The following is a 17,488-nucleotide window of genomic DNA, read 5'->3' as shown; positions in this document are numbered from 1 at the left end:
TCTATGCCTAACCTATAACATAGTACACATTTAATAAATATTTGCTGACTTGATTGAATGATGGTTAGAATGGGGTTGTTCTCAGCTTCACTTCTGTCCAGGCCAAGCATATGTTTATTTTTACTTTTCTACCCAAAAAGAATGATTCACATTTGCTTATTGGTGAAATTGTTTTCAGTTTTCCCACCAAAATGAAAAGTTTTATCCTCACTTGCATGACACTCCCCTACAGAGAATGCAAATGATTCCCTTAGTACCAGCATCTATATACACACAACAGGAAGCATTATTTCCTCTGACTTCTGACACTAAGTAGCCAGCATCATCTTAATCTGTTAAATGTGATTATTATTATTATCATTATCATTGCTTTAGGTAATTCTAGGAATTCTACTTCCTCCTTCAATTCTCAGCTTGGAGTTCAAGAACAAAGATGATATGCCTTACATGTCTCAAGCCCATGAGATCCACCTCCAAGAGAAGGAGCCCGAGGAACCAGAGAAGACTGTGAAGGAAAAAGATGAAGAGGACATGGAATTAACAGTAAGAAAAGGAGCATAAGTTTGGTCTATTGTGGTATGAAATGACTGTTCTTTGTGACTACAGAGGAGAATCTTCAAGTCTGGGGAAAGGGCTGTTGCCTAAACTTCTTCTAAGGTCTGATGCTTGTAATTAGACATTAAAATTAGAAGTTTGGAACACTTTCCTTCTCAACATCAAAAGAAAACCTGATACTCTAGTATATTAAGGGGCCACCTAAACAGGAAGGAGTAGACAAAAATGATAGATTTGTTCAAATCCTGATTTTTTCACTTTTTCACTTATTTAGCTGAGTGACTTGGATAAGAAATTCTCTCATCTTTCCCCATTTCTTCATTTATAAAATGAGGGAGTCAAATTAAATAACCTCTAATGTCCTTCCTGGTCAGAAACTTTTCAATGAGGACACACAGCACAAGAAAAACAATGAAATTCAAGAACATAGCACTCCTAAGTTTTCTAAATATACCACACTGGGGAATGATGAGGTAAAGAAATAACTTCAATGCAGAAACAGAGAAATATTGTAAGTTTGGTGAGCTCCTAACATCATTTAACTTCATTCAGTAGATACTCCTTTACCAATATGAGCTTTAGTCTTCATCTTTTAGGGGGATTCAGGTTCTCAAATACAAAACTAATAGAATTTTGTGGTTTCTGTGTTAGCTTTTATTACCTTTTCTCTAAGTATAATTATCCTTGCACAAATGTTTGATGCTTCAGGGTAGATCAGGTAGCTGGGGAAGGGACAGCCTCTTACAATACTCGTTCTGACAGGGTGACATTCCCTGGATTTTATCCAAGGGTTAAAAATATTATCCTGAAGGCTCTCTTTGTATCTTTGGAGACACTGAGCAAGAACCATAAAAACTCCTATAATTCCCTATTCCCATCAAGTGAAGTGGTGTAATTGCCCAAAAGGTATTTCTCATATATGGGAGGAGGTGAAAGACAACAGGTACTATTCTCTGTAAAATGGAATAATAATAGTACCCATTTCACAGAGCTGTCTTGAAGATCAAATGATATGCCTCTCCACTCAATGGCTGAAAGGGAGTTGAGAGGCCATTTATTTCAACCTCATTATACATATGGGAAAATTGAGAGAGTTGGTTAAGTAACTTGCCTAAGATCACACAGGTAGCATGCATCACAGGCATGAATGAACTTCATTCTGCTGACTCCAGAGCTTTTCTACTACGGCACACTGATTTCTGCTGGAAGTCCACTGACTTGGTAACTTCTCTCTGTTGATTAACCACTGATAACTTCTGACACATTGGTAGAGATTTTATTAAGTCCAATAAATTCATAGAAAAGTAGTATGGAAAAATGGATTGAGAGCTGACCTTAGAAAGAATTAGATCAGTCATCCATCAGTCAGTCCATCAATTATGTTTCAATCTGCTAAGCACCAGGGATAAAAAAGAGGTAAAAGATATTTGCTGCCTCCATTACATTCTAATTACAATCTAATGAGGGAAATAATATGTAAACAAATAAATACAAATAAGCTATATACAGAATAAATGGAAAATAAGTAACAGAAGTGTTCTAGAAGTAAAGGCTTCCAATAAAATATAGGATTTTAGTAGGGACTTAAAGATGGTCATGTAAACCAGTAAGTGGAACTGAGTAAAAACATTCCAGACATGGGGGGAGGACAGCAGGAAAAAATGACCAGAGCTGAGAGGTGGAACAGCTAAGATACCAATGTTACTGGATCAAGGATTATATGCGGAGGAGTAAGATAGGAAGGGACTAGGTTATGAAGAGCTTTGAATTCCTGGAAGCAATAGGGAGCCTGGAATTTACTGAGCAAGGCAGTGACATGAGTGCCCCTGTGCTTTAGGAAAATCACTTTAGTAACTGAATGAAGGAAGAAGTGGAGGGGGGAAAGACTTGAGGCAGGCTATTGCAGGTGAAGTGATATGAGCCTACATTAAAGTGGTAACAGTATCAGAAGAGAGAAAAGGACATATCAAAGAAAGACCTTAACTACAGACTGGATAAAGAGAAAGGAGAGGGGGAGGTGAAAGTTAGTGAGGAATCTAGAATGACTCTCAGACCAGAGGAACTATGAGGATAGTGTTGTCCTCAACAATAATAGGGAAGGGGAGTGGTATAAGGGGAAAGATAATATGTTCTGTTTTAGACGTGTTTAGCTTAAGATGTCTGTTGGACATCTAGTTCCAAGATATATGAAAGGCTATTATCCTGTCTTTGACTTACTAGCTGCATGACTCTAGGCAAGTTAATTAACTTCCCAGTGACACCCCTTCCCCTCCAACTCTCTAAGTCAAGTTACCTTGTCAAGTAGTAAGTAGTAGAGGAAGTTTTCATATTTCTGTCTTGGAAATTTCCGCCAGTGAAGTAATGGACCAAAAGAGGGGGAAAAGTACATTTGAAAGACAATGTAGCAAAGAGAATAGAATACAGGCCTCAGAAAAACTTAGGAATAAATTCTGTCTCATGATGTACCTGACTTGTATGGCCTTGAACAAGAGTTTCAGTAATCCTCAGGTCAAAAATTATAGATGAGTTTCTGATCTTCACTGGTAAAGGCAGGTTCCCTAGACCAATGAAATACATACACACACACACACACACACACACACACACACACACGTATGCTATACGTGTATATATCTATATATGCCATTTTCATTTATATAATGCTTACTATGTGCCAGAAACTTGCATTAAATGCTTTATAAGATTTATTTCCTCAGCATCTGAGAGGTAGGTGCTCTTGCCATCCCATCTTGCAAATGAGAAAACAGTTAAGTGACTTTCCTAGGGCTAGTAAGTATCTAAGGCTGGATTTGAACTTGAATATTCCTGACTTCAGGCCCATAACTCTATGCACCATACCACCTAGCTATCTTAAGTTCCAAATTAAAACTCAAAAGTACTTCATAATCTATTGATAAAAACCCTGCATTGAGGCCTAGTATAGATTTTGTTTATATATCTATCATTTCACATTCTTTAAGCTTCAAGAAATCTTAAAAGAATTTTGCCTTCAGGAAAATATAGAGTTATTTCTGTGTAAGTTAACTAAAGTCCAGAGAAATTAAATTGCCGAAGTAACAAGATGTGTTTGACACAGGATCAACAATCTCCTTCTATTTTTCTCACTATATCCTGCATATAGCTTTTTTATACAGGTTTACTGGCTTGTTATCTTACCATGAGATTGCCACCTCCTTGAGAGCAAGGAGTCTTTCTTCTTTGTGTATCTCTAATGCCTGGAACATAGCAAGTACTTAATAAATGTTTATTGATTGACTCACTAGTAGTACAAAGGGAAACACAAGTACTCATCTTTATGAGGTGAAGATTTCTTTTGAGATCTCATTAAAGGTGTTAGATTCAGGATACAAGGATCAGAAATGCTACTTGACTTGTCAGTTGGGCCCTCCAAATCTTGGGGTCAGCTACTAAAGTCCAACAGAATTATCTGCACTCTAGCTCTTTATTTTGGACCTTATACCATTAAGCATTTTTATCAATGATGTAGATGAAAGCATAGATAATTTGTTTTTGAAATCTCTATATAACAGGAGCCTAACTTGAATAGGTAACGTAAGAATAGGAAATACTAGGTCTTCTAGGACTGGATTAACACAAATTTTGATAGACCCATATAAATCAAATGAAATTTAATGGGTATAAATGTAAAGTCCTAAATTGGATTCAGAACCTCGACTGTTCATGTACAAAGTGTGGGGTAGAGACAGAGTTAAACAATAGTTCAAATGAAAATTTGAAAAGGACTTAAAAGAGTACTTGTTCATCAAATAAATTAACAAATTATTATTTTTGTAATGTACTGTTGAAATGTAATTACATATGTACCTGGGCTATTAAACATTTTCAAAGTAAATTTTCAAAGGTATGAAAGGAAGACCTCCAACCAAATACTATCCTAAAGTAGGATGAACTGCCTTGAGAGGTAGTGAGTTTATTACTTCTGTCAGCTCAGGCTCCTGCTGTGATTCAAACTGTACCAAAGGGCCTAAAAGGTTTTATCAAACTTTTGAGATTTTATACTTTTAAGCAAAAAGGTTTCCACTAAACCACTGCCTGATGATAGGAACTCTCTGTGTTGAGTATGATGTAGAATTTAGTAGCTATATGACCCTGGATAAGTTCCTAAATTTTGTTTGCTTCAGTCTCCTCATCTCTGAAATGACTGAGACAACAAAGCAAACAACTCTAGTATTTTTACCAAGAAAACCCCCAAGTGGGGTCAACAAAAAGCTGCATGTTGTTTTAGTTACACTAAACTAAAAAGTTTAGTAAACTAAAACAACTAAACAACAATATGTATGAATACTAACACATTGAGACTAATGTTCTTTTTACTATACCACAGTGCCTCTATCCAGCCTATGTATTTTAAGATACATAATAGCTGTGTGACCCAGCATATATGCACCTTGCATTGGCAGAGGATGTTATTTGAAGGGCTCTCTGCACTGATGAAATCATTCAAACATAAAACAGAATAAAAATTTCAAAGACTGGATTGACATCTTTAAGCTTAAGCATAAGAAAATAACTCAAGAAATATAATAGTAGAAGCTATTGTTTTCTTATAATTGAGAACCTATACGATGATCTAGTTACCACTCATTGCAGTACCTTTGAGGATCTGATTCTGTAGACAATTGTAGAATATAAGCAGTGAACTCCTAGAAAAATAAGTTCTTCTTGCACAGGGAGACCACATTATTCCCCAAAGTTCTATCTCAGGGGGGAAAAAAACACCTGAACTATCTCAGCCAAACAAAAGACATACCAATGTCTAAATGAACCTTGAAAACAAGTTTTTCCTGGACAGAAATGCAAAAGTAAAATGAAACAAATTTGTAGGTTAGTAAAATCCACATTGAATAACAGTTACCACCTAAATTTTAGACAGCTGAGTGGCACAGTGCATAGAGTGCCTCAGTCAGAGTCAAGAAGACCCAAGTTCAAGTCCAGCTTTAGACACTTACTAGTTGTGTGACCCTAGACAAGTAATTTAATCCCTGTTATCTGTAGTTTGCTCATCTGCAGTAATGGAAAGAGTATCAACCTCCCTGTGTTGTAGTTAAATAATATTTGCAAAACTCTTAACTCAATGCCTGGCACACAATATACCACTGTATTTTTGCTGTTTGGTCATTTCAATTATATGATCCCATTTGGGGTTATTTTAGCAAAGATACCAGAGTGGTTTGTCATATCCTTCTTCAAATTATTTTATAGATAAGAAAACTGAAGCAAACCAAGTTAAGTGACTTGCCTAGGGCCACATATCTAGGAAGTATCTGAGACTGGTTTGGAACTCAGGAAAATGAGTCTTCCTGATTCTAGACTCAACAATAAATCTACTGTGCCACTATCTACTAAAACATATATAAATATTAGTTATTAGAATTATCATCATCATTTCAAATCTTGCTTCCAGGTACCATCTAGATGACAAGTAACCTATCTTTTCTCTGCCTCCATATCTTCATCTATAAAATGAGGGTGATAGCTCAAATACCTCACAGAGCTGTTTTGAGAATCAAATAGAACAAGACAGAGAAAGTGTTTTGTAAACCTGAGATTGCTATATAAATATTAGCTATTATTGTTTCACTTAAATTCTGTTGCTTCCACAGTACTGATTTATATTTATATTGAGATAAACTTTCACACTAAAAGATGTGAATAGAAAAAATTAGATCATGTCCCGAAGTGACAGGAAATATATAGCTAGCTTATCAATAACAACTTCCTTCTAGTCCCATATTACAAAGGATTTATTTATATTTAGGTTTTCAACTAAAATATCTTAGTCAAGGATTTTCCCCTCCTTTCTTCTAAAATTACATTAGTACATGAAGGACATGAAACTTCTTCCAGTGTTGCAGATTATAATTAATAACTAGCACTTAAACAAAGCTTTGGGCAGTTAGGTGTCACTGGTCTAGAGTCAGGCCTAGAGACAGGTCGATTCATCTTCCCAAGTTTATATATATATATATATATGGCAAACCAATCTAGTATCTACCAAGAAAATCCCAAATAGGATCAAGAAGAGTTAGAAATAACTGAAAAATAACTGAACAACACATAAACCTTTAGGGTTTGTGAAGCAAGACTGCTTCACATATATGTATGTGAACATATACATATATGTTTTGATCCTCACAACTACCCTGTGAGCTAGGTATTGCTATCCTTACTTCATAGATGAGGATACTAAAGCTGAGCATGGTAACTGACTTGTCCTAGTCAGAGAGCTATTAAGTGTCTGAAATAGGATTTAATGTTAAGGTCTCCTTAACTTCCAATACTATCCTCATATGTTGACCTAACTCCTAGTAATGAACCTGTCTGAACCTATCTAGGTTAATATTTAATTGGAAAAAGAATTCATTACCAGGCCAGTATTTGATGACTTTCCAACCTGTAGAGCATGCCTGTGTGTATATATATTCCAGACTTATGCACACATATATACATGCATATATTTACATTTCCTGAGAGATGCTAACTAACATTTATAAAGTGTTTTAAAGTTTGCAAAGTACATTACATAAATATTCTCATCTGAACCTCAGAACAGCCCTATAAGGCATGTACTGTAAGTATTTTTATCCCCACTTTACAGAAAGAGAAAACAGATTCAAAGAAGTAGAGGGTTCCTTCTTGTTCAGAATCTCACAAACAGAAAATATCAGAGGACAAAATTGATCAGTGGGCTTCCCAATTTCAAGGTCAACATTTAGTAATGATAAAAGAAAGCTTCTATTGACTCTATAGTAACAACCCAAGCATTGAGGCGGACTGGCATATGATGTCATCATCTTTAAATGTGGCCTTTTATTATAACTAAGAAATATTAACACCTAGTGAGGAGGGTGGAGAAGGGTTCTCTTTAATGAATAATCAGAAATCTATAGCAGTATCACTTTCATTGTAGGCAATGCTGGGTCGAAGCAATGGAGAGTCATCAAGGAAGAAGGATGAAGAAGAAGTTCAGAGCAGGCACAGATTAATCCCCCTTGGAAGAAAAATATATGAATTCTACAATGCACCTATTGTGAAGTTTTGGTTCTACACTGTAAGCATCTTTCTAATTTTTTTTAATTATGAAAGGCCCAAAAAGAGTCACTGCCCCTTTAAAGGAATACATGTCTCACTAATAATACAAAGACCAGAAATATAGCAATGAAAAACCAAGATTGAAATTTTTTAACTCCTTTCCAAGGGTTGAATTCAATTAAGAGAGATTCATATGACTAGTTTCTTTGGTTTACATTTCTGCTGGCTTATTAAAAATGAGAACTATTACAGAAATTCAACCAGTAACTATTAGAACTTTAGATTGGAACCCCAGTTTCCCATGATTCCAAATTTAGTATTCTTTCAACTAAAACACATTGCCTGCCATAGAATGCTCTCTCTTGTCAACATCTGCCTCCAGGAACTCATAGTTCCTTTACAAGTTTGATTCAATGAAGCTTTCCCAGTTTCCTTAGTCATAAATGCTCTCTCCTCTTCCCCATAACACGAAATTCCCTGATTTTTATTTTATATTTGTCTTACCTTTAGTTCTCTCTTCATATTGTCATTTCCTCCCCTCTAAACTCCTTGAGAAGAGATGTTTTCACTTTTGTTTTTGTATCAACATCATTACTGTCCATGCAGATCAGACTTCCTTCTGGACTTTTAAGGATGGACTATACTCTAATTGTGACAGTATAAAAGAAAAAAGGGGAAAAGAATGAGACCACAAGGAATGACCTGAAAAATTATGAAAATGATTGATGGAGTGAAATGAATGGATTTATATATAAAGTTACTAAGCAAATTAATTTGGTTATAGTTATTTTCAATATTAAGTATTTAAAAACATTGGGGTTTTGTTTTGTTTTTTAAAGATAGATGGAAAGGATAGAATTTCAATAGGTAAAGAGGAAAAAGGGGGAAACTGCAGAGATAGGAAAGAAAATCATGGAGCCATCTATCCACTTTGGCTAAAACACAGAGTAAATAGAGTGATAGAAGAAAAAAACAGCAAGATAAGTTGGCACTAGATCATGGAAGGCCTTGAATGCCAAGTATCTGGAAATCTGCTGTATAATCCATCAGAAACCATTGAATATTTTTAATCATAACCACATTCAGGAGGAAGATTAGTCTTGTAGCAATGTGAGAAAGGAGATTGAATAATGATAGAGAACCAGAGAAAGAATCCAAAAAGTTTGTGGGTCATTAAAGCAAATATAATTCTGAAGTTTTCAAAACTAAATCCAAAACAGTCTATTTGTGATTATTTGGCATATATTTAGTAACTTCTTAGATATAGCCCTAATATTAATGATAAAAGCAACACCAATACCAACACTCAAAACAACCTGAAATGTGGATAGTGCATACAAAGACTCAAATTTAATCTGGTTCATCAAACAATATTTCTTTTGCTTTATAACCATTAGACATTCTATAAGTTGATCCATCTCAAGATTGCTCACTGACAACTCATGATCATGACAAAAAGGGTTGTACAACATGCATACCCAGAAAATATTTTCTGTCAGGCAATCAACTGTCACTTAAAATGGGAGGAACAAAAGACTTTTTTGTTGCTTTTCTGCTTATATCTTTCATTGCTACTTAAGTACATATTAACAATAAGAATAAAAAAATAGATCATATTTAGATACTATTTTAAAAATTAGAAAGCACTTTCTTCAAGAAAACTGGCTGTTTTGAATTGGACAGTGCCAGTATCAGTAAACCAGTATTCATTACACAATGAATCAAAGAGGTCAAATGATGATCTGATCTTGATCACACAGCTAGTAAACATCAGTGCTAGCACTCAACTCTAGGTCTCCTAATTCCAACTAGTATCAAGAATCTATCTACCTCCCAGACAGAGAGATAATAGGCTTTCAGAAGAAACCCTAATCCCAGATTGGCTATTCCCTTTCTTTTCATCTCAGCCTCTTCTCTTTCTCATGTTTTTACTTTTTTTTAATCTGCTTTCTAAAGATCACAGTTCTGTCCAACCAAGGCCCTTCTCTCACTACCAAGACACTCAAATATTCTCCATCTCAACTGGACAGTTCCTTTCTTCCTTTTAACTTACTCAAGGAAAAAAGATGTGTTTTTTCAGGTTATATTGGTAGCTAAAAGAAAGTAGATAAATTAAAGCAGATTTACAAAACATTGAATTATTAATTTTCAGAATTTGAGAATCTAGCTGAAAGATATTACTTATCTGACTAGAGAAAGTCATTCTAGTTTCCTGGGCTACATCAGAAGCTATCTAACTAGTTTCTAGGCCTGGCCCTGACATGTGGTCAACTGCCATGTTGCTTCAACACGGCCCATGCCTCCAAACCAATTCTCCTAGCTTGTCCAAATTTGTTTTTGCTTCAAAACTGGAATCCTTTCTCCTTACCTCCCATCAACTTCTAGAGGCCCTGCTTCCAGCTACCATTAGTTCTCCACATTTTTTTTTAAAGTTGGATAAAATACTATATGGGTCCAATTAAGATTTTAAGTTCTGATGCTGGCATGTGCCACTTCCTCAGGATCACACAAATGTTTCACAGCTCCTCTTCCTTCCCTGACAATGTGTCAAATGACAATGTGTACTACCTTTGTGACAATGGGTCAAAATTTACTTCATTTTTCATCTATCAAATGGGAATAGTGATAATTGAATTACCTATTTTTTCAGGGTTATTGGGTTGAAAGCACTTTTCAAACCTAAAAACACTATATAGATATTAGTTGTTGTTATTATTATTATTAATCATTTTCCCTTTAATCCTTTTAAGATCCATAAGAAAGCTTTTTGGTTATTCCTTACTCTTATTACAAGATTGGTGAATCTCCTTTTTAAGACATATCTCCCTGATGACATTCTCTTTTTAAAAAACTCTTTAGTGAACACTATTTATTTTTTTCCAATTAAAGATACTAAAAGCTAAAGAATGTTTTCAACATTCATTTTAATAAGATTTTGAATTCCAACTTTTTCTCCCACCCTCCTATCTTTCTTCCCTATAATGATAAGCAATCTGATACAGATTGTACATCTATAACCATAATAAACCTATTTCCACATTAATCATGTTATGAAAGAAGAAACAGAACAAAAGGGAAAAGCCATGAAAAATAAGAAGTTAAAAATAGGGTTTTTTTCTATGGATATAGATAGCATCTTCCTTCATAAGTCCTTTGAAATTGTCTTAAATTATTGTATTTCTGAGAAAAGCAAAGTTAATCATAAGTGAGCATGCTTCTTGTTGTTATTGCATATAATGTTCTGGTTCTGCTTATTTCAAACAGCATCAGTTCAAGTAAGCTTTTTCAGGTTTTTCTGAAATCACCTACTCTTCATTTCTTATAGCACAATAGTATTTCATTATATTCATACACCACAACTTGTCTTTGATGATAATCTTTAAAAATAATTAATAATATCAATGTTTTGCTTATATTCTTTTACCATTATCATTGCCCCAAAACTCCCTAACCTCTACTCCCAATATAGCCCCCTATTCAACAGAAAGGTTAAATGAAGTAGATCCACATAGTAACCAAGCCTGACTCTTTGTATATGGCCTATCTAATGACATTTTTTTGTACCACTTCTTTGTAATTCCTAATTGGTAATATGTTCCAGTCACAATTCACACACCCACTGTTCTTCTCTCCATTTTACGTTGGCTAAATTTATAGTTTAATTCTTTGGGAATTATTGTATTTCAAGAATATACAAGAAAATTCACTTAAATGAATAATGACTATATATAATGCATCAATCAATCAATTATTGTACAAACATTTATTAAGTATTTATTATGTGTCAAAGCCATACTAAAAACCTCTCTCTCCCTAATAAGCTAATATTCTAATGGGAGAGATCACACTGAGAGAAAGACAAAAAAAAAAAAAAAATAGAGAGACAGAGGGAGAGAGGAAAAGAGAGAGGGGACTAAGAGAGAGATGGAGAGAGGGAAATGAAAAGAGAGAGACATACAAGATACCTTCTGAGTAGAAGAAAAGCATTCTTGGAGAGGAACACACTAGTGTTTAGGGACATTGCGAAAGGCCTTGTAAAGAAGGTAAGTCAGTAGAATTGGATTGTAGAGTTCATGGAAGAAGAGTCCATGTAAAAAATAAGAGAGAAATGGCTACAAAATAACCCAAAAGAAATGATCCCCTTTTGTTAATCTAGTATATATTTATAAAAGACATGTTCTTGAAATGCTTTAATAAACAGTTTCTGTCCATTTTTCCTGGATTAAATACATTGTAGAATAATGCAATGGTATCGTGTTATTTTTAGATTCCTTTGTTTATACAGTATTCAGAACATAAGGGAAATTTGGAACCATAAAAAAAAAAAAAATTGGAAGCAGTACCAAGAATGAGATACAGACTTTTAAAAATAGCATGTTCACTTAGCTTTGGGAATGATAAGATACATTTTTTTCCCTTTATCTGGACAATCCATGGATTTCCTTCAGATTGCTGATAAGTACATCAAATTAAGAACCAAAAACAGGACAGTGGTTTTCTGATCGATAAAAATGTCCTAATTAGATAACCTCTTCATTTACAAACTCTTCATCTTCAACCACTTATATTTATAATGTGAAGGCAGGCCTTGTAGTGGTGAGATCAGCAATCCTAGAGTGCCTGCCTACATGACAGACTAGGTGGTCTATAAAACATTATAGAGACAAAATGTTTCTTTTCATCTCATTCAAGTGAGGTGCAATGAGATACATACTCTGCGTATTAAGGTGTCAGAGGATAGGTTGTAGTGAAAATTATTTCATCCCAAGTGAACTGTACCTAAATTAGGGAAAAGATGAAAGAATAGCTTATTTTATTGCCCTGTTCTTCTCTTTGTCAGTCTCTCAGAAATGTGCCTGCTACTTTTTTCAAGACTCTGGAAAGTACAATGTGACTTGTTTTTCTGGTAGGAAGGGACAGACTCACTCAAAAGAAATCTTTAATCTCTCTTCTTCTTGTTACCAAGTTGGATGTAGGAGCCAGTTGGTCCCTTTTTGGTTTCAAGAGGAAAAGGGCACAAATCCAATTGGCTCCTCTATTTTCCTGTACTGAGCCAATTTGCCTGTATTTAGCTGGGAAGAGTCCAGATTCAAAGCTGGAAATGACACCAGGATGCAGAGCCACACATTTGTATTTTCATTTCTATGACAAAATGATTTCCTTTCACTGACAAACAAAATTTACATCTTTCCTCCAACTAGTGGAAAAGATAGCCAGAGTAGCATCAGTAGGCAGCAAAAACCTTGGCCTGAAGAAACCCAAATTCTAGGTAGTTCGTTATGACCTTGATGTTACATATTGAATAATTTCAAAATTATACATGTGGCAGGCGAAAGAAAAACCAAAATGAAAGGAAACCTCTACATGACTCCTGCTGATTTTAGAGAAAGTCATTTGGTCACATTGCTGCTTACAACTTTTATAAGACCTACAGATACAGAAGAGAGAGAATTAACAGTTAAAACACATAAGGTCAGATTAAACCTCCATGAAGCCCCCACAAAGCTATTTCTGAAACAGGATTTTTTCAAGACAGTGATAACTGAAATTGGATACACTGGGAAGAATCCTAGCTCTCTAATTACAAGTTAGGTACAAATTATGCTTCAGAAAGTTAGGTATTGAGAAACTTAGATGTGACTCTGGCTAACTCACTTAAACTACTTGAGAATCAATAGCCTCATTTATAAAAATAAGGGGTTGGACTAGATGGCCTCTTTGTTTTCTTCTAGACCAAAAATTATGATAATGAAAGCAGGTCCAAAACTGAAATAAGTGAAGTTGAGGATAGAAAATTTGTCAAAAGAATGGGAGTAAAGGGAGTTGGGGAATGTGACTTGTGAAATCTGATGATTGATAGGCTGTATTAATGTATATGAGGAGCCAGAGAAGTCAAATGAAGTCTTGAGAAAAGAAACAGTCTCAAGAAGATGAATTGAAGCTACAGATAAAGAGAGGTGACTTAAGATTGAGAAGGAAAATAATGGGTTGGAAAACAACATCTACACTGACATTTTGAAGTAAGATGGTGAAATGATAAAAGAATTGAAATAAGACGAGATTGGCATGAAAATAAGGGAAGTTAGCATAACAAAGAGAAAGAAATCAATGATTTAGAACTAAATGTCTCATCAGGCATGATGAGGGTTGATTTTTAATTTAGGCATTTATTCCTACTCAATTACATATGCATTTATTTAGCATATATATATATATATAGATAGATATATATATAAATACAGAGAGAGAGAGAGAGAGAGAGAGAGAGAGAGAGAGAAAGAGAGAGAGAGAGAGAGAAAGAGAGAGAGAGAGAGCGCACTATACTAGGCATCATTGGGGATACAAAGGCAAAAGTGAAACAGTCCCTGACCTCAAGTATCTTACGTTCTTTAAAAAAATTTTGAGACTCTATTTGATCCTGGCCAAAAGGGAGAATGGCTCTATCATTCTATAATCACAGATTGTAGAGCTAGAAGGAACCTCAGAGGACATCTAGTCCAATTCTCTCATTTTTTAAATGAACAAACTGGGGTTTAAGTGACTTACCAAAGATAATAGAGATGATAGGAGGGACAGGATTTGATTCCAGGTCCTCTGCCCCCCATCCAAATTCACTTCTCTTATATCATGATGCTTCCTAACAAAATAAATACAAAGTAACTGAAATAAGGACTCAAGGAAGAAATTTATTTAGTGCTTACTATATGTGAGTGATAGTACTAGTTGTCGGGCATGTAAAGACCAAAAGTACCTCTAAATAATCTGTTAGAGGCAAGGTTAAATACATACTCACAAACCAAAGAAATTCATAATCCAATTATTCATACTGGTAAATAGAGAAGTATATTAGCCCTTCCCCAAAAAAAATTGGAGACAATTTCTAAATAATATCATATGGATATGTTTAAATAATAAAATAAACACCACCAAGTCCCTCAAAGGCCTCAACAGTTTCAGTGGAAAGTCTTTATCTTCCTTTGCTAGCATCACATTAGGAGTAAACTGTAAGCCTAGACATACATCTCTTCTTCTGGAAGTACTCCAGAATAATGTCCTCATATGGAACATCATTATTGGAATGTTGGAGGCAGCTCTAAAACCAGAATTCTAAGGACCTAGTTCTGTCATTTATTCAGGCTTGATATTGGGATGAAATAAGGTATTGAATACATATCAAAGGGAGGTTTATTTTACCCTAAAAGAGCATGGATATACAACAAATATACTAAGCTTCTCTGGACAGAGCCCTGAAAATGTGTCTAGTTGATGAGAGGACAAAATAAAATAAAGAACATGAGGACTCCTGCAGTCTCACACCCAACAGGTCTAAGAGGCCACGATTCCACCTGGTTGGGATTTTCATGTATTTGATAACCAGGAAGCTACATCAGGGGAGCCAGGCCAATTAAATTCTGGGGCATCTTTGTCTCTTTTTAGGGAAAACTAATACTTTAGCATTAGAGGAGGAGGAATAGCCTGGGCCCTCCATTTTGGGGATAGGGAAGGTAGTTTAATCAGTAGAGAAAAAGTAAACTCATCTAAGAACACTCAGGGGAAAAACCAACCAATTAGGAGGTGAAACTATTTCAGAGTGGAGCTGTTTCATTTTCAGCTTTTAGAACTTATTTAGGATAGCTATCCAGCTGGGCATTTTAGAATTTTGAAGAAGACTTTCTTGTTAATTTTTCATAGTATGGTTGGTTCACAATAAAAATAATACAAATTTAAATCAGGGGATTATTTATAGTTTATTCATCTTCTAGACTAATCACTTAGCAGTTTTTCAGTTCATCCAGTCAATATCACTGGAATCCTTTCCTCTTAAAAAAAATACCTTGATTCAATAATTCTGATTCTATGTCATCCATTCTACTCACATACTTTTCTGGAGTCTGATTGCCCTATATCAGAAGGCTGCACAAAAATGAGGTAATGTTCCTTTTTGTTAACGGACAGAGAAATTGTCTTTTCTTCCTTTACAGCTGGCATACATTGGCTACCTGATGCTCTTCAACTACATTGTTTTAGTGAAGATGGAGCGCTGGCCTTCCACCCAAGAATGGATAGTTATTTCCTATATATTCACTTTGGGGATAGAGAAGATGAGAGAGGTAACTGCCTCCCTACAGGAAAACCTGAGATAAAGGAAATGGAAGGGGAAGCTTTAAATTTGGGATTCAAATTTAACAAGAAATCACTTTTCCAAATGCTGCCCTAGGAATACCTGAATTTCTACCAGAGCTCTCATTTTCTTTTTCTCATTGACAACTCTATGGATACTTTGCTCATTCAGATGTTTAACACATTGACATCAGTAGAGAGCCAGAACTCTGGATAACTATTCTTGAAACAAGGTGTTAACTCAGTGGAATTGATAAGGTTCTCTAGTTCACTTGTACTTAGTATGGTGACATAATGATTCTCTAAGTTCACACATAATCAGTATGCTGTAATGATGTAATTAGAATAAGGTATATAAGGGCTAAGACGGACTGGAAGATAGACATTTTATCTTTGACCAGCCTCGTGATGGCTCTCATGCTTCCTGCACTAAGATCAAGACTGGGCCAGAATAAAGTATCTAGACTCTATTCTTGACCATTGATCAAGGCCCGTCCAAAGGATCTCCAGAAAGCTAGCCTGGACATTACCAATATCCCATGATACATACCCTGAGTCTTTGTGGTTTATTTTCAACTAACAAGTCCATTTTCCCCAAAAAGTCCTGCAGACAATTATCTCTTTTCTTGTTAGAGCATTTACCTTTTATCATCTGTTAGATTATTTTTTATACAATTGTTTACACTATGTCCCTACCCTCAAAGTGGGGTTCTTTGGCCACTTCTTAGAAGCAACTACTGTTATGTAAACATATTTCAGCATCCCATTTTCAATCTTATCTTCAGCACCATGTGACTTTGAGCAAGCCATTTAACATTCCTAAGCCTGAATTTCCTATCTATAAAAATGAGGTGAATGAACTACATAGCTTCTGGGGTTCCTTCCTATTCTGGGATCCTGTGCTTTCTAAAGTCTACTGCACCTTCATCTTCCTTCTAGGTTTTTAGTGAGTATTTCCCCATCCCCTTGCCTCTTTCTTTGAGAACTATAATCATATCAGCATTGCCATAGAAAGGGTATTTCAAGTGTCCACCTTACAATTCCATTCACCAACTTTGTAACTTCTCAGGACCAGAATTCCCTTCCCTGACTACTACTATATGTTTTGTTTCAGTCATTAGATTGTAAACTCCATGAGGGCAGTCACTGTACTTCTTCCCTAGCACCTAGCACAGTGCTTGAGACTATAATAAATTCTTAATACTTTTTATTCATGTGTCTTCACCCTTACTCCCCTCCCCTTAAAAAAAGACAATATAACATCTATAAATTTATTCTATAATTTACTCATCTATAAACTGAGGGAGTTGGATTAGATGACCACAAAGATCCCTTCCATCTCTAAAGCTATAATGTTATTATATTCAGATCATTCACTTCAAGCCAATTTCCCTAGAAATAAAGAGGTCTTATCAATTGCAAAAGGTACCAGAAGTCAATGTTGTAGACATACAAGGCCACAAGAGGCTATGCAGGCTGCTTCCCAATGCTAGCAGTCCAGTTTCAGAAATTCATACATTCCAAAGAGAAGAAAAAAAAGCATAAGGGAAGCTGAGAACAGAGCTTGTCCTGAACCTGTCACACCTTCCCTGATACAGTGATGTAGCAGTCACAGTGAGCAGTTTTCTAGAAAGATGTCAGGTTCACTTAGCTTCTAAAAGCTCCTCTCAGGTGTCACTATCCCAGGGATATAATAAATGGTCTAATGGATGAGAAAGCTCATTGAGCTCTTTGGAAG

At 35.3% G+C, this 17,488-nt stretch overlaps 1 protein-coding gene across 5 annotated transcripts in view; it reads left to right on the top strand.

The window, feature by feature from the left end:
* Positions 1 to 17,488, top strand: part of TRPM3 (transient receptor potential cation channel subfamily M member 3) — a 617,065-nt gene that overhangs the window by 522,119 nt on the left and 77,458 nt on the right. For all 5 annotated transcript variants that reach the window (XM_031943669.1, XM_031943675.1, XM_031943674.1 and 2 more), the window contains 3 exons: positions 376 to 543; positions 7,508 to 7,648; positions 15,612 to 15,740. In XM_031943669.1, coding sequence (XP_031799529.1) covers positions 376 to 543; positions 7,508 to 7,648; positions 15,612 to 15,740 — 438 coding nt within the window. The remainder of the gene's footprint in view (positions 1 to 375; positions 544 to 7,507; positions 7,649 to 15,611; positions 15,741 to 17,488) is intronic.

The sequence above is a fragment of the Sarcophilus harrisii genome, chromosome 1 (assembly GCF_902635505.1).
Source record: "Sarcophilus harrisii chromosome 1, mSarHar1.11, whole genome shotgun sequence".
In the NCBI taxonomy this organism is placed as follows: domain Eukaryota; kingdom Metazoa; phylum Chordata; class Mammalia; order Dasyuromorphia; family Dasyuridae; genus Sarcophilus; species Sarcophilus harrisii.
The sequence above is the reverse complement of the archived record's forward strand: the minus strand, read 5'-3'. Positions and strand labels throughout refer to the sequence as shown.